The 27,120-nt window shown below is 43.9% G+C and overlaps 1 protein-coding gene across 5 annotated transcripts in view; it reads right to left on the reverse strand.

The window, feature by feature from the left end:
- KCNH1 (potassium voltage-gated channel subfamily H member 1) overlaps positions 1-27,120 on the reverse strand; it is a 440,397-nt gene that overhangs the window by 256,181 nt on the left and 157,096 nt on the right. For all 5 annotated transcript variants that reach the window (XR_011490223.1, XM_070473885.1, XM_070473884.1 and 2 more), the window contains exon 7: positions 10,194-10,623. Coding sequence is in view for 4 of the 5 variants with exons in the window: in XM_070473885.1 (XP_070329986.1) it covers positions 10,194-10,623 (430 nt within the window). In the remaining variant the exon portion in view is untranslated. The remainder of the gene's footprint in view (positions 1-10,193; positions 10,624-27,120) is intronic.

Here is a 27,120-nt window from a genome sequence, read left to right on the forward strand (position 1 = left end):
TTCCAGCTTCACACGGCTTCTCTTGTTCACATTAATGCTTCCCAAACTAGATTATAAGCAGACTGAGGAAGGGACGATGCCTTATTTTAACTCTCTCCCTGCATTCATTCACTATTGACTGAGCCCTCTGTGGACCAGGTAATGGCTCACACAGCCCTGAACCTAAGGCAACTGGAAGTCTGACTGGGGAGACATCTGCAGAAAAGATGCAATGAGAAAAATCTGGGGAGAAGCCCGACCCAGAGCTCTTCCCAAATAAATGGAATATGTATCCCCTGACCCCCGACTTGATCCCTGACTGGCTGAGGGGCCCCTGAACATAACAACCTTAGTACAGACTCATCTCACTTCACAGCCATTTCTTATTTACTGATCTGGTTCCCCCCAGCAGACCATCAGCCATGAGAGGACAGAGCTACATCTCTCATTCAATGCTCCATCCTCAGCACCGGTGATATCTGGTACACAGTGAAAGCGAAATTTTGCTCAGTCATGTCCAACTCTTTGCAACGCCATAGACTATCTAAAGTTCATGGAATTCTCCAGGCCAGAATACTGGAGTGGGCACCCTTTCCCTTTTCCAGGGGATCTTTCCCACCCAGGAACTGAACCCAGGTCTCCCTCATTGCAGGTGGATTCTTTACCAGCTAAGCCACAAGGGAAACCCAAGAATACTGGAGTGGGTAGCCTCTCCCTTCTCCAGGGGATCTTCCTGACCCAGGAATTGAACCGGGGTCTCCTGCATTGCATGAGGATTCTTTGCCAACTGAGCTATCAGGGAAGCCCTACACCGTCCACAGTAGACACCCAAAAATGTCTCTTAAAGAAAGGTACTCAGACTTGACTGACCGAGGTTCTGGGGAATTGGCAGGGAAATCTAACGTTTGTCTTCTCAGGGACCATACTTGTTCATGTATTTTTTAGAAAACATCTCCCTGGTGAGCTTTTCTCCTGACTAATTTTAAAGAAGGAACATGTCTCCTCCTCTGTGTGATTTCGCTGGAGCTGTCTGTAGTTGTCAGCCTCGCATTTGAGAGCCACAACAAAGGCTGGATAAAAAGCAGCTGAAGAGGTGTGAGACTTGATGAGTCGGGTTCCTCGGCTGAAAACAGAATAGAGGTAAAGCACCCTTCACCCACCCTCACCTCTTCTCATCAGACTCCGAGGACATCCCACGAAGGAGCCAGCTGCCGCAGTCTACTGGCATAACCTGTGATCCGGGGCCGCCAGCACCAGCCGCTGCCATGGTGATCTAGGATGTGGGGAGCGCTGAGCTGGGGCAACGATGCGGGCCTGCGCCCAGCCTTGCTTCTAACCAGCTACGTGACCGTCAACGGCTTACTCCACAATTTCCTTATCCCCCCCCAAAAAACCATGAAGAGAATACTACCTGTCCCATGGGGTAGAGAATCTCAAAGAATAGTCACAGAAACAAAATAGAAACAAAAGCCTCGACTGCAGCAACATCTCCACAGGATAGCTCCCACTTGGATGGAAATATTTGAAAAGAGAAAGAAAAGGATTTTGCAAATGATATGGGCAGCCACAAGGTCAGAGACAATACCCCCCATCCAGTTGGCTTCCCACTGGCAGAGTTTCCTAAGATCCAAGACCTCTGTCGTAAATGCTTCTCTCAGTGCAGTATTCCAGTGATGAACACGGGTCATGTCTTCCCACAACACACATCAGGTATTTTGTCACCATAATTATCATTCGAGATTACAGACAAGGCTTCCAGAAAAGCGGGCTTCCCAGGTGGAGCTAGGGGTAAAGAACCCCCCTGCCAATGCAGGAGATATAAGAGACGTGGGTTCAATCCCTGAGTCAGGAAGAAGCCCCGGAGGAGAGCACGGCAACCCTCTCCAGCATTCTCGCCTGGAGAATCCCAGGGACAGAGAAGCGTGACGGGCCACAGTCCATAGGGTCACAAAGAGTCAGACACGACTGAAGCAACTTAGCATGCAGGCACCAGAAAAAGCACCCCCTTTCTGCAATTCTTCCACAGCCCCTTTCTCTTGACAACATTTTTCCCTGCCCTCAACAACATACACTCTGAAGAGAACATTTTCCCCCACTGACATCCCAAAATAAATCAGCAACAGAAGCAACAAAATGAAACTTTGATGTTGGATAAAACTCCGTTCAAAGCCCAGTTAAGCGACCTCTTAAACTGCAACCTCAGATAACTTAATACTTTCTGTTTCTGAACCTTGGTTTTCTTATCTACGAAACAGGAATAAGAGAGCCGACGTATGAGGCTGTTGAGTGAAGTTCCCAGCATGACACTGGCAGGTCTTGGTGTTCCGTGCATGAGAGTTTCCAGTCCCTTCTCTCCTCGGGGGAGAACACTAACACTCCATGTGGTACCACCTCCCGCCCAGCGAAAATCCTGCCCGTCAGCTCTGGAAGGTGATGCTTCCTGATCACACAAATGACTCTCTCCTGCTTTAAGAGCTTCCCCTAACTTGCTCTGCAGTCGGGCCATTTTTTTTTTTTTTAAGAGAAGCTTTATATCTAGGAAACTCGCATCCAGATACACATATTTTAATGGCCTGTACTTTAAATACAGCAATGCACCTGATATTTTATGCAAGTTCAAATCTGTATAAAGCAGAGCACACCGAAAGAGCTAACAGAGGATAGAGAAAAGTCATGTTGGATGAGTGCTAGAAACATGCTGCAAGGGAGGGAAAAGAGGGCCAGGGAGAAACTGCCATTATGAGAACACCCAGGTGTGATGCACCGTGCTAGGTACGTGGCATCATTTTATGTTTTCTCATCCTGAAAATATGATCAAGGAGAGGGTGGTTTGTCCATTTTCTTTTTTTTTTTTTTTAAGAGTTGTTTCTATTTCCCCCAATCTTTTTTTTTTTCCATTTATGGTTTGTCCATTTTCAATGGAGGAAACGGCTATGGTCAAAGCATTAATCAAGAGTAGAGTTCTATGCAATTAGATATTATCATACTAAGTGAAGTAAGTCAGAAAGACTAGTATCATATGATATCACTTATATGTGGAATTTAAAATACAGCACAGATGAACCTACCTAGGAAACAGAAACAGACTCACAAAGAGAATAGGCCTGTGGTTGCCAAGGGGCAGGCAGCGGGGGAGAGGGATGGATGGAAACTAGTATAATGTAGGATGGATAAACAAGAACTAATGGGAACCATAGTAAATATTCTGTGATAAACCATAATGGAAAATAATTTTTTTAAAGTATGTGTTTATCTGAGTCACTTTGCCGTACAGTAGAGATTAGGCTTTCCAGGTGGTGCTAATGGTAAAAAAAAACTCACTTGCCAATGCAGGAGATGAAAGAGATGCAGGTTCAATCCCTGGGTCGGGAAAATCCCCTGGAGGAAAGGATGGCAACCCCCTCTGTTTTCTTGCCTGGAGAATCCTATGTACAGAGGAGCCTGGCGGGCTATATAATCTGTAGGGTCGCAGAGTGGAACACAACTGAAGTGACTTAGCACGCACATGTGTGTATGTGTATAACTGTGTCGCTTTGCTATATGGCAGAGATTGGCACATTGTAAATCAACTATACTTAAATTTTAAAAAAATTTTAAATAGTAAAGAACTGGTTGGTTCCAAAGTTTCTGCTTTTTCTCACATTCCAACAGCATGTGCCCAGACACAGAGGAGATGTGAAAGGGCAGAGACACCCAAAGGTCCCACCCTCTGGGAGCCTAGAGACAGAAATATACTCAAGACAACAAAGATAACTCTGAAGTGGTAAGAATGTTACAGAGCAGTGTGATTCTAAGTGCAGGTAAGTAAACCCAAAGCAGGGTCCATCAGCTTTAAAGAGTATGATGACAATGAAGGGCTAAGAACAGGGAGGTAATAAGCAGTGATGGTCTGGAGAAGAGCGGGCAGGGATGCAGGGGACAGAAAGCTCAAGGTTCTGTTAGAGACAGAGAGGTCCACCTGAAATGCAGAATGGTAGATAGAGCTTTTTAAATAATCAGGGTCTAGAGGGAACAAAAAAACTGATTTGCTAGCTAAGAAAAAAAAAAATCTCTAAGAATAAATGTGAAATGAACAGCTATTTCTGCCATAGCACTCTGGCCACTGCCCCATTTCCCAAAATGAGCATAAACCTAAAATGAAATTAAACAGCAGTCCCATGTTCCTGAGAAGGGAGGAATTATTTTCTTTTTTTGTAAGAACAGGAAGGAAAAATAACTGGAATGAGCAAGAAAGGATCGCTGTTATTAACAAGAAAACCAGGAGGTCTGAATGTAGATTTCAATTTTTCAAAGAGCTACCCTATGTCATTATCTCATTTAGTTGAAGTGAGAACTAAGTGATGGTCAGGAGAGCTTCTTACCTCTAACCCACAGGAAATGAAAGGTACAGACTAAAGCAGAGAGGTACAAACTATTGAGGACTTGAACCCAAACCTCTCAACTAGCAATTCAGGGATGAAGTTCCAACGAGACCTACCTGTCATAGAGGGCTAATGTTTGCTGGTATCAGTTGAGGGGAGAAGAGGAGAGGGAGAAAGGCTGAGATAGACACACAGCGCTGGCCATCCTTCACTAACTGTGTTCCTGATCTATATCACTGCATTCCTATCTGGATGCATGACCACCCGGAAGAAGACTACATTTCCCAGCCTCCTTTGCAGCTAGGCATGTGGCCAGGTTACCAAGTGATATGAACAAAGATAACATGCACAACTTCCTAGTCTTGTCCTCAAAAGAAAAACAGTTCAGGGAGCTCAGGAAGAGTGTTCAGGTCCACCCCCGTCCCACCCCACCCTCCTATTTTCTGGAGAAAGAACATACGGCCAAAGCTAGAATGGCCATATGGGATCCCAGTATGGAAGTCATGTATTTAATTCAGCAGAGAAACCTGGGCTTTGATAACTGCAGAGCAGTCAGTCCAGCCCTACACATTTAGGAAACATATGCCCCATCTCTGTCCAGCAACTAAACCTATATCCTAACTAATAAAGAAGTTTTGCCAGTAGCACTGAACATCATTTCTAAAACTCCAGAACTTTCTCAAGGGTTCAGATTCAACAAGACCATAAATATTTTCTTAAGAGTCTGGTATGTCTTTGAAGTCTCTTAAGAGCATCTTACAGCCTCCAGGGAGATGTGCCCAATCTTTTCTGAAAAACCAGTATAAGGGCATAGAGTGCAAAAACGCATATTCCACAAAGGAGAATGAAAAGAAATAAGAATGCTTAAATAAAATCCTGAAGGAGCCAGGGTAAAGTCCCTATTTGCTTGCAAATAACAATCTAAGCTGAAAAGGGGCCATAAAGCATACCGCCTGGGTGGTGGTAGTCGGGTCAAACTGTGAAGGGTACAGGTTGCTAGTGTCCCTTCCTGCCAAGAAAGAAGGTGATGTATGGAAACACTATGGTTGAGTCCAATAACTCTCTTGGAGTTCTCAGCCCCCACCCAGGGGAGGGAGTGGGCAGAGGTTGACTAAAGCCCTGAACAGGATGAGATCCAGCCCAGCAGAACTAGGAAGCGCTGCTGTGGACTCAACAGATGCTCGCGAACGTCCAGTCAGCACTCAGATTCTGCTCTGGATCTAAGGAGCTGAGGTGGAGGAGGACAGGGGGAAAATATGCAAGACAGAACACCAGGGCTGGGCTTGGGAGGGGTGGAGACCGTCTGGAGTAGGAGCATGATGTCTAGACCCCCTGCCATTATCAGAGAGAAAGGAAATGAATGTGGCTTAATTACAATGACAGGATGACAGCAATGACATTATGAGAGAATCAGAAAAGTGCAAAGCCCCTGTTAAGAAAATGAGAACTGTCGCTTCACCGTCAAATTCTCCCTGGAAGAGTTTCGCCCAGACACAGTCATGCCCCTAACTGAGACTGAGACCCCAAGACAGAGGGGCTCTCCCCTCATCCCTGACAATCCCCCTGAGGGGTCCCTCAGAAGCCCCAGGAGGACTCAGCCCACAGTGAAGGCTCTGTCTCCAGGCCCTACTCACTGGGTGGTGGGCTACAGGGCCACAACCCCCAGCACCCAACCCTCCCAGACCTCGGACTCCCGGGAGCGCCACCTGCAGAGACCCTCCCCATCCTCAGAGCTCTGTCGAGGGAGGCACTCGGTATGTGGCTGCTAAATGAGGTCACCTCTCCCAAATGTCACCCCGAGGGCCAGAGGGGCCTTGTGCTTCTCTCAGCATCAGCACACAGGTGAACCACACACGCAAAAGAGGGGGTCCACCCATCACCCCACAGGGTGAGCCTTGCAGGAGACCACTGAAGACCTATTCAGGAAGGCAAGGGGATCAGGGCAGGGCTGGCTTGCCCCCACCCCAGGTCAAGACCTGCAAGTTAGACATAAAACCAGGAAGGTGGACACACCACTTCACCGACATCCAGAGATAATCACAAGTGTTCACTTTAGCCAAGTCTTCTCCTTTTCTATTGCAATTTTTAAAAATCAGAATGAGAAGCGTGAGCAAACTTGAAAATACTTTGTTTTCCTGCTTCCTGGCAGCCTCTGGGGAATTAGCTAAGTTACAATAAGATATTCAGTGACAGAGAACAAAGAGGAGAAGCAACGGAAGCCTTCTGGATAATCTATATTATGGTTAATACGTGGCAACAAAATAACCAAGAAATACTATTACCGATGCATATAAAACTCAAAGCAAAAAGGAGAAAATCACAATGTTACTAGTACTTCAAAGCTCATTGGCTTTATTTCCCTCTACTCCCCCTGAAGAATGCTAGTCTGATTTGAGGGGGACTGGGGAGGGAGGCACTGACCCTGGAGCATAAATGCAGGGTGCGGTGAGTGCTTCCTGTTACCCGAGATCCCAGTTCTGGGGTCATCCAATCCCGGGAGCCATGCAGTAAGGACGCACGTGCAGACACGTGCACACAGGCAAAGCAAGATAAAAGAGAGCCCCGTAAATCGACTAAGACCTCAGCAGCTCTCCTGAACAAAGGTTGTCTGGAATGTGAGTTTACAAGGATAATTACCAGCGCATTACACAGAGGGCAATAACTTTGTTGTTAGCACAAGAATTTGTCAGACATGTCACACGGAAAGGGGAACAGCTGTAACTGTAAGTGACAGGTTGCTGAAAAAATGGTTGGTGTCTGAAGCACCTGGTCCCCCGAGTTTCTACCGTAAACTTGTTCTTAAATTAAAACAACAGGCAAGTGCACAAAAGCTTCCTACTGTAGAAACCGCTGGCTTGTTCAAGTTTATGGAGAGAATTTTCAAAGTGTGAGTGGTGTGCCAGAGAGGACAGGCTGATGAGGTCTGTGTTCTCAGTCCACGCCATGGCAAGCGGGCACAGTGGGAAGAGCTGGGCTTTTAATTCAGAGTCCCAGACACAAATCCTGTCTTTCCTAGGTACTAGCCATGCATTCTTGGCAAAGGACTTAACTTCTCCAAGCTTCCAATTCCTTGTAAGATGTACTTAATCTCTACGGCATACAGTTGTTGCAAACAAGAGATTTGCACATAGAATATTTAGCACAGCACCTGGCAAACAGGAAGTGATCGGGAAACAAAGTAACAATTAAGCAGACTTGCCTACCTAAATATCATACTTGGGGCATATTGCAGAGGTGACTGCCTGTGTATTACACTTAAAAAAAAGAAATGGAAACACTACAAAGCTTTGAAAAGGTGGGGAGAAAAAAGAGGTGATGACAATTGTTTGGGTTTTCCTTAGAGACTATACCCAGGAAATTATTGTCTCTGGAGAAGAATGCCTTTGGAAAAACAGTTTATCCTTATATGCCACCAGAGCTGTTTTCTTACCTTTTCTTCCAGGTAAAAAGTTGCAAGGAAGTCTCCTCATATTTGAAAGCCTTCAGGGAGCTCATGAAATGGAGCCTATTTTCTAACTGACCACTCTCAGCAAATTTTCTGTAATGCATATAATGAAGTATTTCGATTGACAGAGCATCTCATCTTCCCTTTAAGAGACAGAAATTGTGCCCGGAGCACGGTGCATCTGGTTGTTTACTGGTGCCCCAAGGTTCACAAAATGCTGCAAGCACTGCCTAGAAAACTAAGAGATGTTAAGGCTGAAATAGTTCTAGAAGAGCAAAGATCTTAAATCCTTTTACAAGACATGAGAAAGCACCTCGAGTTCTAATCAAGCTAAAGCAATTAGCCACCCACAGATACTTAATGTTGCTCCCCATGGTCAGGCAATCATCTCTATTAAAACCCATTTTAAAAAAAGAGCGGACCCAAAAGTTCCCCAGCACACACTTCCCACAAACCAGCTAAGCCTTAGACGCATTCAACAAGCACACAGAGCCGGGCTCTGGGTATGGCAGAGGGGCTTTTAGGAAAGGAGTACATCAGACATGATGAGATGATGGCAAATAAAAAGGAGGCAAGCTGCAAATGGGACAAAAGGGGTAACAAAAGCCACTTGCCAAGGGGTCCCTGGATCACGGATGGGCTGGACAAAGCCAGACAAACTGAAGCCTCAGTTTCCCTGGTCTTAGAATCCCCCGGTTGGTGTAACAAGATGTCAACTCCACCCTGAAGAAGCACATCAAGCAGAAGGGTTTCTGCCAGCTGGAACTAGGGCCCAGCTTCATCACCTGTGACCAGTCTACCATCCAAACCCATGCTCCACCAGAGGTCTGTCCTCTCTCACACCACAATGTGTCATGGAAGCACCAACAGGGTGCATTTGGTAGGTTCACAATGAGTCTGATCCACTCAAGTTCACGTGCTTTCCCCAGCCCAGTTAGGCCTAGTCTTCCCTAAGACTCCCTTTAGTGAGGGGAGTTCATTGTTGTTTATAACCCAAGGCCGTTTCCAGACTTGGTAATACTGGCAACAGCTACAAAATGGTCAATGGTTAAGCATTTAAAACTTAAGGGCTTCCCTAGTAGCTCAGTTGGTAAAGAATCTGCCTGCAAAGCAGGAGACCCTGGTTCAATTCCTGGATGGAGAAGATCCCCTGGAGAAGGGAATGGCTACCCACTCTAGTATTTGGGCCTGGAGAATCCCATAGACTATGTAGTCCATGGGGTCACGAAGAGTTGGACACAACTGAGTGACTCTCATTTTCACCCCTCTGTCCAAAGGGAATTGGTTCCAGGACCAATTCATTAGAAGATACGAAAACCAACAGATTTTTAAGTCCCTCATATAAAATGGCATAGTATTTGTATATAACCTACACACAGCCTCCCATGTACTTTAAGTGATCCCTAGATACTTACAGTACCAAGTACAATGTAAATGCTATGTAAATAATTGCCCGCATGTGGCAAATTTAAGGCTCATGAATTTTCTGGAATTTTCTCTTTTAATATTTTCAATCCATGGTTGTTTGAAGGCAAGGATGCAAAATCCATGGATACAGAGGACTGAGTGTACTTTCCTCAAGAAACAGGGCTGTTTCTGTTTTTCAGTCCAGTGAAGTTAATCCAAAACCCCATTACTTCTCAACTGAACAAGAGCTGTTTTCTTCCTGTAGGTTTTTTTCTTTTGGATTTAGAAAAATCTCTCAATCACCACGTAGACATCAAAAATGTTGATCTAGATCAGCACTATTCTGTATAAATAAGATTTAAAATTTTCCTAGGATTTGCATTAAAAAGTAAAAGTATATATGAAACTATTGTACTAGAATATTTTACTTAATCCACTCTGGCAAAACCATTATTATTTCTAGATATAATCAATACCAAAGGTTATTAATAAGATACTTCAGATTTTGTTTTCATGCATTCTTTCTCTAGTACCACACTGAACTGTGCAATCTAGAGTTATTTTTAAATTGCCATGGAAAAACTTCCACAATTCACTGTTCTGTGAACAAGAAGTATACCAAAATGTATAGTATGATCTCATTTTAACTATTAAAATGTGTTATCCGTGTGTTCAGATATGGATAGACAAAAATCTCTAAGGGAAACACCAAAAGTTAACAGCAATTTTAAGAAATAGAATTATGTATAGTTAGTCATTAGTTTCTACTTTGTGCTCTTTTGTTATTTTCTGAATTTCTGTGCAGTAAATATATACTGTTTAAATTAATAGGAAAGCTATAAAGCTAGTCTTTAAAAAAAACAACAACAAAAACCCTCCCTTATTTTAAGCCGTAACACCCCGATCCCACTGGCACTGTAGCTACTGCCCTATTTCCAGCTAACTGAAAGGACGGACAAACTTAATGTCCCCACCCCTTGCCCAGTCACTGCGATACTTACAGCCAATCATCATGATGGCCACGGCAAAGATCTTCTCAATGTCTGTGGACGGGGCGATGTTCCCAAAGCCCACGCTGGTGAGGCTGGTCATGGTGAAATACAACGAGGAGATGTAGACGGAATTCTTGCTGGGACCCCCTTCCCACTTCCCTGAGCCGGACCCGTTAAACTGGTAAGGGGTACCAGTGTCCATGGCCAGCTGGTAGAGCCAGCTGTTGTTGCGGATGGTCTTGGTGTCCTCGTCGAAGATCTCATAGTCCCCGATGCTATACCAAATGCAGGCCATCCAGTGGGCGGCCAGCCCGAACACACACACCAGCAGGACCAGCACGGCGGCTCCATACTCAATGTAGTGGTCCAGCTTCCGGGCCACTCGTCCCAGACGGAGCAGCCTGACAACTTTCAGAGAGCTGAACAGGCTGCTGATGCCCTGGGGGAAGAGGGGCACAGGGTCAGGGCCGAGAATAGAGAGAGCACCAACTCTGTCCCGCCACCTCCCAAGAGGCTTCCTTCAGCAAGGTACCCCATGGAATGCAGTAGTATGCAACCCTTACAACATCGCTTCAAAATAAGTCATGATATAGAGAAATGCCCATATATACTTGTATGCTTAGATACAATGTAATAAGAATTTTATTCCAACATATACAGAAGGAGGATTTCCATTAGCTTTTTCCTACATCCTTTAAAAAGCAAATAAAAGGCTAAAATAAAAAGAATATAAAACAAAATAAAATTTGAATTTCATTCTAATTATATTGTATGTATGTATACAAATATGAGCATTTTCCATACTATTCATTTTAAAGCAATATTAAGGGTTGTGTAATATTTCATATTAAGTAATATGAAATATTTCTAGAGTTGCATATTTATTTCATATTGAAAAATGGTCAGGAAACACACATGGAAAGACAGAAAACATTAATAGGGATAATTGCTACACTGTCAAGTTATAGAATTACAGGCAATTTTTTTTACATTTTGTATATATTTTTGTTACACTTGCATATATTGCCTTAACTTCTATAATTAAAAATTGTTACCTTTACAATTACAAAAATATATTTAAAGAACATATAATTTTTTAAGATAAAAATAAAGGAACAATTGAAAAGAATCAAGATCTGAGATTTCTGTTTTCCCAGGAAAGTTACAAACTGTTGGAAGGTTACAACACTTCGGTCAGGTCAAGGATACGGCCAGACAAAATATACTTAAAACCTCAGTCAATCAAGGAATCTCAAAACCAGAAGGAGCCTTCTGATTTCACCTGCTTAAAGCCTCCTCCTTCAAATCCCACCGGGATAGGGCTATTCTCCAAACAGTTCTCTAGGGAACAGCACTGTCGTAGGGCAGGAACACCAGTGTAGAAATCTTTAAAATGGGGTCTACCACCCAGGTAGTCACTAACTTGCTGCGTAAATTTGGACCATGCAGTTACCTCTCAGTTCTCCCGTCTAGACAATGCGGGAGGTGGACGGGAGGAGCTCTACACCTTCTCCACAGGCTAACATACTCTTTCGTATCTCCTAAGGGAGCTGAAACACATTACAGAAGCTATACCATTCAAATCTCAAAACGCCCTTTCCAAAGTGATTCCAAGGTGCAGGGAAAGGAGATTTCCATTAAAATTTTCCAAATTCTATTAAAAAGCAAATAAACAGCATGAAGACATTTCTTTGAATGAAGACTTTGGTCTCCCTTACACAGCAAAAATCTAACAGCAGAACGATGCCCTTCACCGAACAGAGTGAATGACTTGTCACTACTCTAAGCACTGGGCAGTTTCCAGGTCACTGCTTCCTCTTTGGTCCTCCAAACCCTTAATAACAACACTGAAGGATCAGGTTATGTCACAGACAGAAGGAAAACACATAAAAGTTTCCTCCTCCTGGACACACAGCTAACCACATTTCCCAGCCTCTTTCCATCTGGGTAGGTCTCTGGAACCAGGTCCAGCCAATGGAATTCGAGGTATAAGAAGTGTCACTTCCCACAAACAGACGGAGAAACATACTGTGTTCATTGATTGGAAGAATCAATATTGTCAAAATGGCTATACTTCCCAAAGCAATCTATAGATTCAATGCAATCCCTATTAAACTACCAACGGTATTTTTCACAGAACTAGAACAAATAATTTCACAATTTGTATGGAAATACAAAGAACCTCGAATAGCCAAAGTAATCTTGAGAAAGAAGAATGGAACTGGAGGAATCAACCTGCCTGACTTCAGACTATACTATAAAGCCACAGTCATCAAGACAGTATGGTACTGGCACAAAGACAGAAATATAGATCAACGGAACAGAATAGAAAGCCCAGAGATAAATCCACGAACCTATGGACACCTTATCTTCGACCAAGGAGGCAAGGATATACAATGGAAAAAAGACAACCTCTTTAACAAGTGGTGCTGGGAGAACTGGTCAACCACTTGTAAAAGAATGAAACTAGAACACTTTCTAACACCATACACAAAAATAAACTCAAAATGGATTAAAGATCTAAATGTAAGACCAGAAACTATAAAACTCCTAGAGGAGAACATAGGCAAAACCCTCTCTGACATAAATCACAGCAGGATCCTCTATGACCAACCTCCCAGAATATTGGAAATAAAAGCAAAAATAAACAAATGGGACCTAATGAAACTTAAAAGCTTTTGCACAACAAAGGAAACTATAAGCAAGGTGAAAAGACAGCCCTCAGATTGGGAGAAAATAATAGCAAATGAAGCAACAGAGGATTAATCTCAAAAATATACAAGCAACTCCTGCAGCTCAATTCCAGAAAAGTAAATGACCCAATCAAAAAATGGTCCAAAGAACTAAACAGACATTTCTCCAAAGAAGACATACAGATGGCTAACAAACACATGAAAAATGCTCAACATCACTTATTACCAGAGAAATGCAAATCAAAACCACAATGAGGTACCATTACACTCCAGTCAGGATGGCTGCTATCCAAAAGTCTACAAGCAATAAATGCTGGAGAGGGTGTGGAGAAAAGGGAACCCTCTTACACTGTTGGTGGGAATGCAAATTAGTACAGCCACTATGGAAAACAGTGTGGAGATTTCTTAAAGAGCTGGAAATAGAACTGCCATATGACCCATCAATCCCACTCCTGGGCATACACACCAAGGAAACCACAAGAGACACGTGCACCCCAATGTTCATTGCAGCACTGTTTATAATAGCCAGGACATGGAAGCAACCTAGATGCCCATCAGCAGACGAATGGATAAGGAAGCTGTGGTACATATACACCATGGAATATTACTCAACCATTAAAAAGAATATTCATTTGAATCAGTTCTAATGAGATGGATGAAACTGGAGCCCATTATACAGAGTGAAGTAAGCCAGAAAGATAAAGAACATTACAGCATGCTAACACATATATATGGAATTTAGAAAGATGGTAATGATAACCCTATATGCAAAACAGAAAAAGAGACTCAGATGTACAGAACAGAATTTTGGACTCTGTGGGAGAAGGCGAGGGTGGGATGTTTAGAGAGAACAGCATCGAAACATGTATATTATCTAGGGTGAAACAGATCACCAGCCCAGGTTGGATGCATGAGACAAATGCTCGGGCCTGGTGCACTGGGAAGACCCAGAGGGATCGGGTAGAGGAGGAGGTGGGAGGGGGGATCGGGATGGGGAATACATGTAACTCCATGGCTGATTCATGTCAATGTATGACAAAACCCACTACAATATTGTAAAGTAATTAGCCTCCAACTAATAAAAATAAATGAAAAAAAAAAAAAGAAGCGTCACTTCCATGTCAAAGAGCTAAATGTAAGAATACTTTCTCTACAAGTTCTCTCTTCCCCAGGGCATGCCTTCTTTGAGGTCAGGTGCTCAAAAACCTAAGATATCTGGTATCTGGTCCTATCACTTCATGATAAACAGATAGGTAAAAAGTGGAAACAGTGACAGATTTTATTTTCTTGGGCTCTAAAATCACTGTGGATGGTGACTGCAGCCATGAAATTAAAAGACGCTTGCTCCTTGGAAGAAAAGCTATGATCAACCTAGACAGTGTATTAAAAAGCAGAGACAGCACTTTGCTGACAAATGTCCATCTAGTCAAAGCTATGGTTTTTCCAGTGGTCATGTACAAACATGAGAGTTGGACCATTAAGTAGACTGAATGCCAGAGACTTGATGCTTTCAAATTGTGGTGCTGGAGAAGACTCTTGAGAGTCCCCTGGACTTCAAGGAGGCCAAAGAAGTCAATCCTAAAGGAAATCAGTCCTGAATATTTGTTGGAAAGACTGAAGCTGAAGCGCCAATACTTTAGCTACCTGATGCAAGGAGCTGATTCATTGGAAAAGACCCTAATGCTGGGAAAGATTGAGGGCTGGAGGAGAAGGGGGTAATAGAGATGAGATGGCTGGATGGCATCAGACACAGTGGACATGAGTTTGAGCAAACTCCAGGAGATAGTGAAGGACAGGGAAGCCTGCTGCATTTCATGGGGTTGCAAAGAGTTGGACACAACTTAGCAACTGAACAATAACTGAAGATGGCAGACATACAGCATGGAAGGGGGCTGAGTCCCTTGGAGGTTATGTGGAATATAGCATCCCCCAAATTAGCTTGAATCCTATCGTGATGTCAGTGAAAAAAGCAACCTCTTATATAAGCCACTGAAACTCTGGGGGTATTTGTGACAGCAGCTATCATTAGCCTTCTCTGGCAAGTGAACACACAAACCATATGGAGCTTAGCCTTGGCAATAAAAACCAAACAGGTTACCACACAAATTATTTCATTGAGGTTTCGGTGAAAAAAAAGTGAAACTGAAAGTTTTAGTTGCTCAGTCATGTCCAACTCCGCAACCTTGTGGACTGTAGCCTGGCTAGGCTCCTCTGTCCATGGGAGAGGAGGAGTGGGTAGCCATTCCCTTCTCCAGGGAATCTTCCCGACATAGGGATTATTCTTTACCACTAGCACCACCTGGGAAGCCCTTACAAAAAAAAAAAAAAAGTTTTGTAACCATAAAACCCCCAACAGAAATAATCATTTCTGGCCCAACATACACCTGCCAACACATAATAATGGATCTGACCAGGCAAAAGGGGCTAGAGAGCCAGGCGGTTCATCCAAACTACTAACTTTGACAAAGTTTACCTTTGTCACGTCCAGTATTCATTTCCTGTGTCCCCTTTCCCTCCATGTGCTTTTCTCAAAAATCTGCCATGAGAAGGGCTGAGAAAATCCACATATTAAGGTGCAGTAGACTGATGAAAGTAAATGGATATCCTCTCCCCATAGGGTATTTGCATTTTAACAGAGGGAAACCAGCCTCCAATCGTGGAATTAAAAGTACCCACAGCCTGGATGAAGGAGATATTTTAGGAGGCAAAGAAGTCTTTTTGATGACTCAGAAATCAAACACAAGTAAGCAGCCACCTACTCACCACCTCCTCCTAAGGAGGTTCCTGAAATCATCTTTCAAAGCAGCTCTACTCTGAAGCAGAACTCATTACCCTGGGCAAAATTGCCTTGTCATTTTTTCCTCACATTCAACCCAAAGCAACATTTATGGGGAACCAACTCTGTACTCCTTGTGTTAATGCTACAGGGAAGAGATGAAAATGGTGACTTTGTCTTCTTGCTCACTATTGGGTCTTCAGTGGCTGGCAGGTGGAGGATGCTTGAGAGAAAGAAAGGAAAGAGGAAGCAAAAACCTGATTACTCATGAGAGGTGAAATACGGTCAGTGAAGAGAGATTTCTACACAGTAGTCACAGAACTTGGAGCTGAGAAGAAGCACAGACGTCGTCTCATCCAGCACCTCTGAGTCCAGCAGTGTCCCCTAGAGCTCCCTTAGGAACGGTGCTTCAGCCTCTCCTTGAACCCTCCTCCGGACCACTACCCCTCGAAGATCTAATTCTGTGGCAGGCATTCTCGAAGACGAACCGCCAGGCTCCCACCACTTTTCATACTTCTGTGTGCTCCACCTGCACTTCCTCTCCTCTCCTCTCCATCCCTCCCCAGAGGCCACATCACATGACTCCCTGCCCACAGGCCATGCGATCCTCTGGCCACACACTCCAGGCAGCACGGGCATCCCGCACACTGGACACACGCTTGCATCTCTGTTTCTGCTCAGACAGGTCCCTCAGCCTGGAAGGCCCAGTTTCCCAATTTCTGCCAGCTGGTACACTAGTTATCCTTCAGGTCTGCCACTTCCCCCACCCTACAGCATTCCCAGGCCCCCCAGAAGTCACAACCAACCACTCACCCCTCCATGTGTTCACAGTATTCTGTATCCATCACTTTGCATTAAAGTTTCCTATAGCCAGTCTCCCAGCTGCATCAGAACTACATCTTCCTGAAGATAGAAGCCACTTGTTACTCATTTTCCAAGCTTCTTACAGTGGGTTCAATAATGTTCCTCCCTGAATTCAAGTCTTTCCCAGAATGTAACCTTATGTGGAAATACGGCTACCGTTGCAGGTACAGTTAGCTAAGATGAGGTCATATCGGAAGATAGTGGACCCTGAATCCAGTATGACTGTATCCTCATCAGACAGACACACGTGACCATGAATGCGGAGGTTGGAGTGATAGGTCTTCAAGCCAAGGAATGTCAAGGATGACTGGCAACACCAGAAATGAGGAGAAAGGCATGGAACAGAATCTCTTCTAGAGGCTTCAAAGAGAACACGGCCCTGCTGACACCTTGATTTTAGATTTCCAGCCTTCCGAACTGGGAGAGAATAAATTTCTGCTGTAGTGAGCCACCCAGTTCTTGGTAATTTGTCACAGAAGCCCTAGAAAACTAATATATCTATACAAGGTTTAAAGCCAGAACCTTCTCAGAGAGCATCTCAAATATTTTCTAAACTGAATTGAAGAGTTTGGCTTGTGAGAGAATTTATTTTCAGGAGCCTCTGGAACTAAAATAAGCCTCTCCTCATTGCGTTGTCTGTGTGCACACGGATACTCGGTTACACAGTTTTGCATTTGTTCCCCATTGCTCTAACAGCTGGGATTTTAGCTGTTTAAAAGCATTTCAAGCTACTAATTTGTTCTTTTTTTCTTATTTGCCTGAAGCTCAGTGGATTAGCTAGAGATAATATTCCAAACTTAAAAAAAAAAAAAAGTTAGTATGCTAAAAACACGGCAGGACCATTTGGTAGAGAATCACATCTCCCGAGAGGCTTCCGACATCAGAAATCCTACCTCACCCTCCAAATAGTCCCAGAGAGCTCTTTATCAAGAATCTTCAGGTTATGAACACCTGAGAATTTCGGGTTGAATCCACATGGCTGGAGGACACTGAGAAAGAACCTAGGCTGGTGAGCCTCATCGCTGAAGGCCAACACGTATGACCAGGAGGAAGTCTTCTGAAATCTCAGTAACCTCAGCTGTAGTGATTTTGATGCAACTCAGACTGAAGTAGACATTTGGCAATCACCAGGTTCACTTGTGCACAGGCAAGCTTTGCCTATTCACCAGGGCTAAAGAAACCATTCTGCTAGTTCCAGCTCCATCTTGCCTCCTCAACTAGCCAAATTTACCAGTTTTCAGCTCTTTCATCTTTTTTTTTTCTGTCATACACACAAAAAATAACACCCTCACAGACTGATGACATTGTGTTATTGAAAAGAACAACTCTGTCTTTCACATTCTTGAAAAGTTTCCCCAGGCTTCCAAGTTATGTGGTGACACATAACATCCAGAGCAAATTCTGCAGTTACACTTTTGTTTATTTTTTTTATTGCTTTCAACCCCACGTAACCCATCATTACTCTTCTCCCACACCTTCCTCCAGCTAAAGGTCTCATTCACATGCTTCCTCTGAGTCCTCCAGAACCTGTCATCATGTATAGAAAATTCCAGCCTCCGCATCTTCATGGATTGTTCCCACCACCTTCCTGCTTTAGTTGAAACTGGCTCTCACAAGCACCTTGCTTTTTCCCATCCTGGAGTTAGGAGTAGGGAGTTCCAAACTCCACACTTCATCTTCCAAATAAGAGTTGTTTGACACTCAAAAAAAAAAAAAAAAAGGAAAAAAAGCTCCCCTTAAGAGTCATATACCAGAGAACAAACCAAACAAAAAAAACCACTTAATAAAGATCCCCTGCTCTCTTAAAAAAAAAAAAAAAAAAGCTCCCCTGAAACTACCACACATCCATTAAAAAAAAAAAGATTCATGCTATTCAGTAATACCATTACTGTTATCTGAATATTGATAGTTAACATCTATTGAATGCTTACAAATATGCCAGAACGTGGGCTTAGTCTTTCATTTACTATCCCATTTATCAAATTCTCAGTTCCTCCTTTTCATTACCTGGCTGCAGCCCATCTCCTGCTATCAGCAAGGGAATCTTAATGTTCAAGGGGAAAAAAAAAAATCATTCAACACTCCAGCCTCTCTATTCCAGTGACTTTCACCCTTTCTCCATATCCTGCACCTGGTTATCACCAGGAACTGCTTCATCTCTGAAAGCTTACCCACCAGCATTGGACACAATGACTACATGTTTCCATTCTTCCCATCCTTTCGTTTATGCCATCCAGCCTGCTCTCGGGCTTCTCTTTGATATCTCTAGCTCCATCTTTTTTTCCCCCAACCATCAACTCTCCAGATTTTACTCTCTTTCCCCTTTCACTAGACCCTGTGACATCATTTCAAGTGCCCCCTCCCACGGCCCTCACCATCTCTCTCTCCTTGCCTTCCTGTCACACATGCCCTGTGAAATGCAGCACCACATAGATTCAACAGCAGACACTGGGCTACATCTCCACTCTCAGCTGGGACCTGTCCTTTCCTCTCCCTCTAACGACACTCTCCTTCCCATCAACAGCTATTCCAAATCTTCACTACTCTTCTCAAGATCCCACCTGACCCGTGCCTTCTTATTCTCAGCCAGCATCACCTCCCCATTTACAGACAGGGCAGAGGTCGTTAGTATCAATTCTCATCCACATTCCACCTTCCCAAACATGACATATGCATTAGCACCATCCTTCCACACTGAATCAAAACTCTCTCACCTACTCAGGAACCCCACCACATCAAGAAGGGTAAGTATCCTTCTCTCTATTACCTTCATCTTCAAATCTCCCTTTCATAGACTCATTTGTTAAACAGTAATCATACTACTGTTTCAAGTTCTATCCACCTCTCCACTCTTTCTTTCCTGAAACCATAATCAACACAAAATGGCTCAGATTCATCATCTCCTAGTCATTTCTCAACCCACTGTACTCAGATGTCCACTCGCACTATTTCCCAGAAACTACTCTCTCAAAGGTCACCAGTCACCTTCTAACTGTCATACCTTCAGCGTTTGACCCCTGTAATGGGCGTGTGACATTCTTCATGGCCACACAGGGTCCACACTGTCTTCCTATGTTTAGGGAATCACCACCTTACAAAGTAGACCTCCTCTCCCACCTCGAAGCTGAAAACACCATAAACCTTCCTTCTGTAGTTTCCTCTGCAGCTAATGTGTGAGCACACGACCTAGAACCTGCCCGTCAGACACCCATCCCAGTACTGGATGGTGTCCCATGGGGGAACTGTGCAGGACCCCTTTTGCAAGCACATGGCAGCATCACCCAGGTCCCAGAGGCAGCAGAAGCAGTTCTGGAAATGATACCATGGTCCACTGATGGTCAGGTCAACACTGCATGTTTTGAATCCACATCCAATAGCAATAGAAGCGATACATTCACAGGACCAGCTCTGCCATATGACTTGAGGCATTGCTCCTAGCAGCATAGCCGCCAAGTGTTTTCCTAGTTGTCCCTCAAATTCTGTGAGTATCCAACATCCTTGAACCCTCACTCCTACACACAATATTACACAATACTCCTACACACTCTCACACAATATGAGATGAACCCTCCTCTCTTGGTTCTCACAATACCTCTCTTTCTAATGATTAACCAAGGCACTGTTCTTGGTCTTCTCTTCTCAATATACTCTTTTCTCTGGGAAGCTGTCTCCGTTAATGTAGCTTTAACCACCATCTATATACTAACAAGCTGTAAATCCATCTTTCCAAACCAGACATTTCTCCTGACCCTAAGACCCTCTATGGGCATCTCACTGGGATAGCCCACGGCTTCCTCAGTCTGCCACGTCTAACCCTCAGCCCAGATCCTATTTCCCAACTTGGAGAATGTGCCTAAGGTACACAGTCTCCCAAGTGAAAAACTAAACGTCATCATCTTAGCTGGCCATGCAAACTTTTCTTAACTGGAACGTTCTTTTTAGAAGGGTGATATTAAGGTTTATCAGTATTCCAAAGCATAATTTACTGCCACTGGGAAAAGGATAGAAAAATGCTTTCTTGTCTATTCATACAAATATAGATACTGGAATGAACATAGGTGCTAGAATATACATAAGATACTAGAAAGATGATCTCAGGAAGGGAGATTCTTCATTGTAATATCCTTTTGAATGCTATTCCATATGAATTCTTGTTTACCCTAAATTTTTAAAGACTAAATTATAAAAATTAAATTTTAAAATATGACCCAACCCTGCTTAGAGCCATTCAATGGCTTTCATTGCATTCTGAATAAAATTGCATTAGTTTAGCAAACAAAGGCCTTTGTAATGTCGTCTTGGACAGCTTTGTCACTCACTGCTTCCCTCTCAGGCATCCTCTGTGTTCATCATATCAGATTATTTGTGGTTCCACAACCACTCCATGCCCTCACATCTTCACACATGCCATTCCTTCTGCCTCAAGCACTATTCTCCTGGTTGTCTGCCTGGCAGATCCCTACATGTCCTTAAGGACATTTCTCAACACCCATGTGGCAGGATGAGTCACATATTACTAAAATTCTGACTTATCAAGTGTAAAAGTAGTTTACCTTTTAGTTAGAGTTCAAATTTATCCCAATAACATCTCTCTCATCTGAATTCCAATTTTCTTTCTTGACCTGTGGGAAAACGAATATAGACATGGCAATAACCTAGAAACTATAGATCTGAAGTCATACACAGGAACCTAATCCATGGATTATGTTCATTTTCTGTGTCTACTGGTGAATTTTGTGTCCACTTCACTAGGACACAGGGTGCCCAGATATTTGGTTCCACATTATCCTGGGTGTGTCTGTGAGGGTGTTTCTGAAGTGAGAGTAACATTTGAATCAACAGACTGAGCAGAGCAGATCACCCTCCCTAGTGTGGGAAGACCTCATCCAACCCACTGAAGGCCTGAAGTGAACAGAAAGTTGGATAAGGGCGAATTCGTGCTGACTGCTTTCAAGCTGGGACACTAGTCTTCTGCACTCAGATTAGAATGTAACCACTGCCTCTCCTGGGTCTGCATCTTGCCAAGGGTGGATATGGGGCTTCTCAGCCTCCATAATGACCATAATCCTAATTATATAGATAATATATATTTATAACATATACAAACCCTACTGATCTGTTTCTCTGTAGGACCCTGACCCATACAGGGTCTTAACAGGAGAAAGGTTGAGAACTGCCAGTCTAAGACATAACACAAAGTCATCTCTCCCCTGATGCCTCTCCTAATACCCGTAGTCAGAGTTCAACATGGCCTGTACTAGACTCCCATGACTGTTCCTTGATTCACTCTTCCAGTAAATAGTTACTGAGCATATATTATAAAGCAAACATGGTTTCAAACACGGATAACAGATCACAGATGGACTAGACCAACATCCTTACCCTTGTGGAAAACAGACAGATAATAAGCAAAAAGAAATAGTATGTTATATGACAGTAAGATGAAAAATTAAGCAGGAAATAAATAAGGAGTGCAAGGAAGTGGGGGTGGCAGTGTTAAATAGGATGGTGAAGGAAAACTTCACTGAAATCTTGGCATTTAAGTAATGACCAGTGGAGATGATAATGTGAGAACCACCAGAGCATCTCAGAGAAGCATGCTGCAGACAGGGGTCAGCAAGTACCAAATACCCCCGGTATGAAGGTCACACGGTCTTTCGATCAGGCTGTCAGGCCCTTGGGATCAAGAAGCACCCCTTCCATGAGAGTAATAGTTAATTATTTTAATAAAAACAGCAGTTTTATTGAGTACTAAGTGCCAGACACAATAAGGACTTTACAAGCATATCTCACTTAATCCTCATCATTTTGAGAGGTAGGCATATTACACACCCAATTTACAGATGAAGAAACTGATAGAATCATTTGTCTAGAATGACACAAAGTAGCAGAGCTAGAACCTGAACCCTGATCAACCAACTCCCAAGATTATGCTTTTATCCCTCTGCTTTACAGACTCCACCTTTAATTTCCCATTTTTAGAGCTCCAGTTCCTCACAGATAGTTGATAAATGTTTATCAAATGGAAAGTCACAATGAGACTTACTTGAAGCAGTAGGCCTAGCAGTGATTTAAGGATTTACTACTTTATTAACAGAGCTTGGTTTGCCTGTTGTCTTTAAAAGAATTCATTTCAATGTATGACAAAAACCACTGCAATGATGTAAAGTAATTAGCCTCCAACTAATAAAAATAAATGAAAAAAATAAATAAATAAAAGAGAGATAACTTCAAGAATAAATGTTTCAAGATAGTTCCACCGCTCTGCAGATTCATCTCAACTGCATAATGGAATAAACTGGCTTCCCAGATCTCATCGGAAGTTACTCCCTGAAGCCTAAATGTAATTTGCCTCCCTTTCATTGCTTCAACATTTTACTTTCGTCTCAGTTGACTCAGCAGGCCCTTCCTGAAGACCTAGCATAGGAAGACACAGTCCAGAATGACCAGTGATACAAAACCAGAGAAGACACCATTGCCTGCCCTCACACTGTCCACAATCAGACCACAGAGGAAAATAGCCTGCAGGACTGCAATGCAGCAGCAAACACAAGCTGCTGCCACTAAGAAGACTGAATAAGCACAAGTCTGGTGGCCGTGCATAAAGGGACTCTTTTGCTAGTTCACTTAACAGTTGTGTTGACCATACTCAGGGGAAGGATGTGGTTACCAAGTGTAGGGGAGCTTTTAGCCAGAAATGGAGAGCTTGAAACCTTTCATTGGTTTAATCCAAGAATGCACCCAAAAGACACAGCTGCAGTCTCCTTAGAAAACAATCAAAGGAAGTTTAAAAATTTCACTTAAAACTATTCACTTTCCTTTTGTTTACAATTCAAACTATAAAATAAACTGTGTATTCAATTGTGATATCATACCATCAGGCTCTTTTCCTCCATAGAGGCTTTGAAAATGGAACTCTATCACTGGCCAAATAAAATCCAAAGGATATAGTTGTACAGAATCTGGTTTTACCAAGCCATGTCTCTTTTTCAGAATAATAATCTCGAGTTTTCCCCTACCAGGAAAGTGAAATGAACCCAAGTAGCCTAGACTGTACTTTCTCTCCTATGAAGCAGGTAAAAAAATCATGTGTCTGCAACTCTGACACTGATGCAGAACTAGCCAAGCCTTCAATCTGCTTTAGGCTGATTTAAATTATCAGAGAGTTTAAGTCAAATCAATGGTGAAGGTGAAACTCCCAGCGATTTCCAGGAGGGTCACGTCTGTAGGAGTTTTCAGCACTGGGGCGTGAGTGAGTCACCAGTCCACTTATCACTGCCTGGCCAGAGCTCTTAACGTGAAACAGGGCTGATACTATGAAAGCATCACCTTAACTAGTAACACGTGAGGGCTTGGTTGGGGCCTCCTGACCACGGGTAACAACACTCTAATTCACGCAGAGGAGAGGTGCAGATAATTTCCTGAGGAGTCTAATTCGGCTTAAAAGACACCCTCCCTCTCCAAACATGACCACGTCATTTTCATCCTCACTCCAAACCAAGGTAAGGTGAGAAGGTGGAAGCCCCCAGAAGCTATGAAGTAGCTCCCAACTGTGCGGCCTCATGTCAAACACTAGGAATGTGGGGTACAGCCTGGAGACCTCCACCAGGGTGGCGAGGACAGAAGACTCATGCGGCTGGTCCGGAGGTGGGAAAGGTTCCCCCGGTGTGGGAGCTGGCAGAGCTCCCACACACCCGGGCTGAATCTGTGACAGCCGAGGCAGGTGTGAAGTGTTCCCAGCGCTCAGGACCTAGCTCACCTGCAGCAAAAGCCCCAGGGACCAGAGCATCTTCTGAGGAGCTCCCGAAGCTGCGGGCGCACTTCTGAAGGACCACAAGGGGAGCTCAGAGCTGGGTCCCTGGAGCAGGCTGCGAGGTGGGCTTAGCCTCAGGACACTTCTCAGTGTGACCCACACACGGGGCACGGAGAAAGGGACAGGGGAAACAGACTCCAGGGAAGACAGCGTGGCCCTAACTTCGGGGATCTCTAGGTTGAAGGTAATAAGAATTACCTTTTGGCTAGAAAGAGGGTCTGTGTTTCCCCTTCAATATTGTTCATGGTTTTAACTCTGTCACAAATAGATGGAAAACCCTCATGGGCTGGTCCTCCTTGCAGCCTCAGCAGTGAGTGGTGACAGGATCATTCTAGACTCTTCCATCCTGGGAAGTGACTGCCATACACAGAGCTTCCCTCGACTACCTTCTGGCCCTCTGAGAGGAAGTCTCTGTAGGAATAATGTAAGGAAAAGTTATGGCTCCTTTAAGAGGCTTCTGGTAAATTCAGAGTTCCAAGCTTTCTGGAAGCAGGTGGAGGTAAGTAATCACCATTCTGTGTGGTTACACTAATCAGTAACTGCAACTTTGGGGAATAACAGAAGCCATAGAGAAAAGAAATTGCCTTCTCATCAGAGAAAGAAAAGACTACCTAGAGGAATCCCATGCACACCCAGAGCCACACGTAGGACTCGGGCCTGGACCCTCGTCCTGCCTCTGGCAAACTCTTACTAAATATGACCCTGGTAGGCTACCAAACCCCTCTGAGCTTGATTTATTCACCTGTGAAGCATAGGAAATGCATTTTCACAGGATTAATGCTCACAGAAAGTTTTAGTTGTTGGGACTTCCCTGTTGGTTCAGGGGTTAAAAATCTGCCTGCCAATGTAGGGGGACCCAAAGTTTGATCCCTGGCCCCAGAAGATTCCACATGTTGCAGGGCAGCTAACCCCGTGTGCCACAACTACAGAGCCCGTGTCCACAACGAGACGCCACTGCAGCGAGGCCCACACAACTAAGGGCAGCCCCTGCTCACCAAGCTCGAGAAGGCCCACGCACAGCAACGAACACCCAAAGCAGCCAAAAAAGTACTAGCTACTGTTACTCAGGAAATGGTCATCTTGCTTTCCTTCAGCTGTAAAAATTCAGCCAAAAAATGAGAGTCACAAAGGGGAGAAACTATTTGCCCTCGGTGAAAAGGAGAGAAAGGATGTGGAAATGTCAGAAAGAAGTCACCTCTAGGTGGGAATTAATAAAGCGGGAAAGCAATACTCCCTCTATGAAAAGTTGCAAACAAGCAGTCAAGTATATTCAACAGTCGAGGGTCCCTGGCCTTGTGCTTCTGGACTCTCAGAGCTCCAGGAATAAATGAAAGTCAGCCTCACCTGATATTGGGCTGCAACCCACAGGCCGGCAAGCCTTGTAATGACACAGCCTCAAAACCAAAGAAGGAGCCCAGAGACCACAACAGAGACATCAGTGGATTATTGGACAAGGGGCTCTTTCACAGCTGAAGCAAAAGGTCCTGGAGCGACACCCCACCACACACAGCAGGCAGTCCGCACCTTAGGCTACCATTTACGGAGGGAAGTGACGTCAGGGTGGCTCATCAGTTACCAGGGAAACTGTCTGGGGCACGACCCTCACAGCCCCTCAAGCTAATAACCATCACAAGCGCAAATGTTTCCCTTTAATAAACTAGCAGGTGGAGCTGTTTTGGCCTAAGGATTAGAACAATCACTAGCTGGGCCAGGGGTAAGCACGTTTGCGTGAGCAGGGTACAGGTGAAGCGGGGATTGGTCAGGCAGGGGGTGCAAAAACAGCAAGAGAACAGCCACGTGGAGGTGCCTGGCCACACACCTGATAAGAATATGAAAGCCCAAGGAGGTCTGGAAAACTAATAGGATTGCCATTGACACCTAGGTATTTGTATTCTAAATGCTCTTTACAAGATCTGGTACTTTGACTACAATAATTAGAAATCATTACAATAATAAATATGCCACTTAGAAGTTTATTTTAATGAAAAAATAGTGTATAGACCCCAACCTGTCAACCCCATCCTGCTAAGTCATAGCAAATAATAACCACAATAATTTATGAAGCATTTGCAGTATGCCAAGCAGTTCTAATTCTTAGTCTTACATGTATTAACTCACTTTGACTCTGTAACGATCCTATAGGACAAACAGTATAATTTTCCCTGTTATATATAAAGGTATGGATTTTTTTTCTAATGAATTAACTGATGGGCAAGCAGCCAGAAGGGTGATGAGTTACAATCAGATTTCAAAAACAAGCAATAAAACTAACCTCTTCTCTGGCTGTTCCAAAGACACAACCAGCATACTCCTTTCCTCTTTTTACTCAGGAAGTCCTCCCCCAAAGCCAACCGGGCTACAATAGGAGTGAAGACTGTCATCTTCTCTACTAGCAGCGAGCAGGCTGTGAGTACACACAGCAAGTAGCAGGGTGAAGAAATAAAAAACAAAAGCAGTGGTAGAATAAAAACATGATGTTCCTTCCTCAAGACTAATGACATGAAAAAGCTTAGAAGTGAAATGGGCTGTATTTGTACAGACTGAGGACTCTGGGCTCGTAAAAGATGACCTGCAGACAGACAGGATGGCATCCCCGGGTAGTACCTCATGCACGATCCTTAAGTGAAAGTCGCTCAGTCATGTCTGACTCTGCGATCCCACAGACTATAGCCTGCCAGGCTCCTCTGTCCATGGAATTCTCCAAGACCAGAATATTGGAGTGGGTAGCTGTTCTCTTCTCCAGGGGATCTTCCCAACCCGGGGATAGAACCCGGGTCTCCCACATTGCAG

Source organism: Odocoileus virginianus, chromosome 11 (assembly GCF_023699985.2).
Source record: "Odocoileus virginianus isolate 20LAN1187 ecotype Illinois chromosome 11, Ovbor_1.2, whole genome shotgun sequence".
In the NCBI taxonomy this organism is placed as follows: Eukaryota; Metazoa; Chordata; class Mammalia; order Artiodactyla; family Cervidae; genus Odocoileus; species Odocoileus virginianus.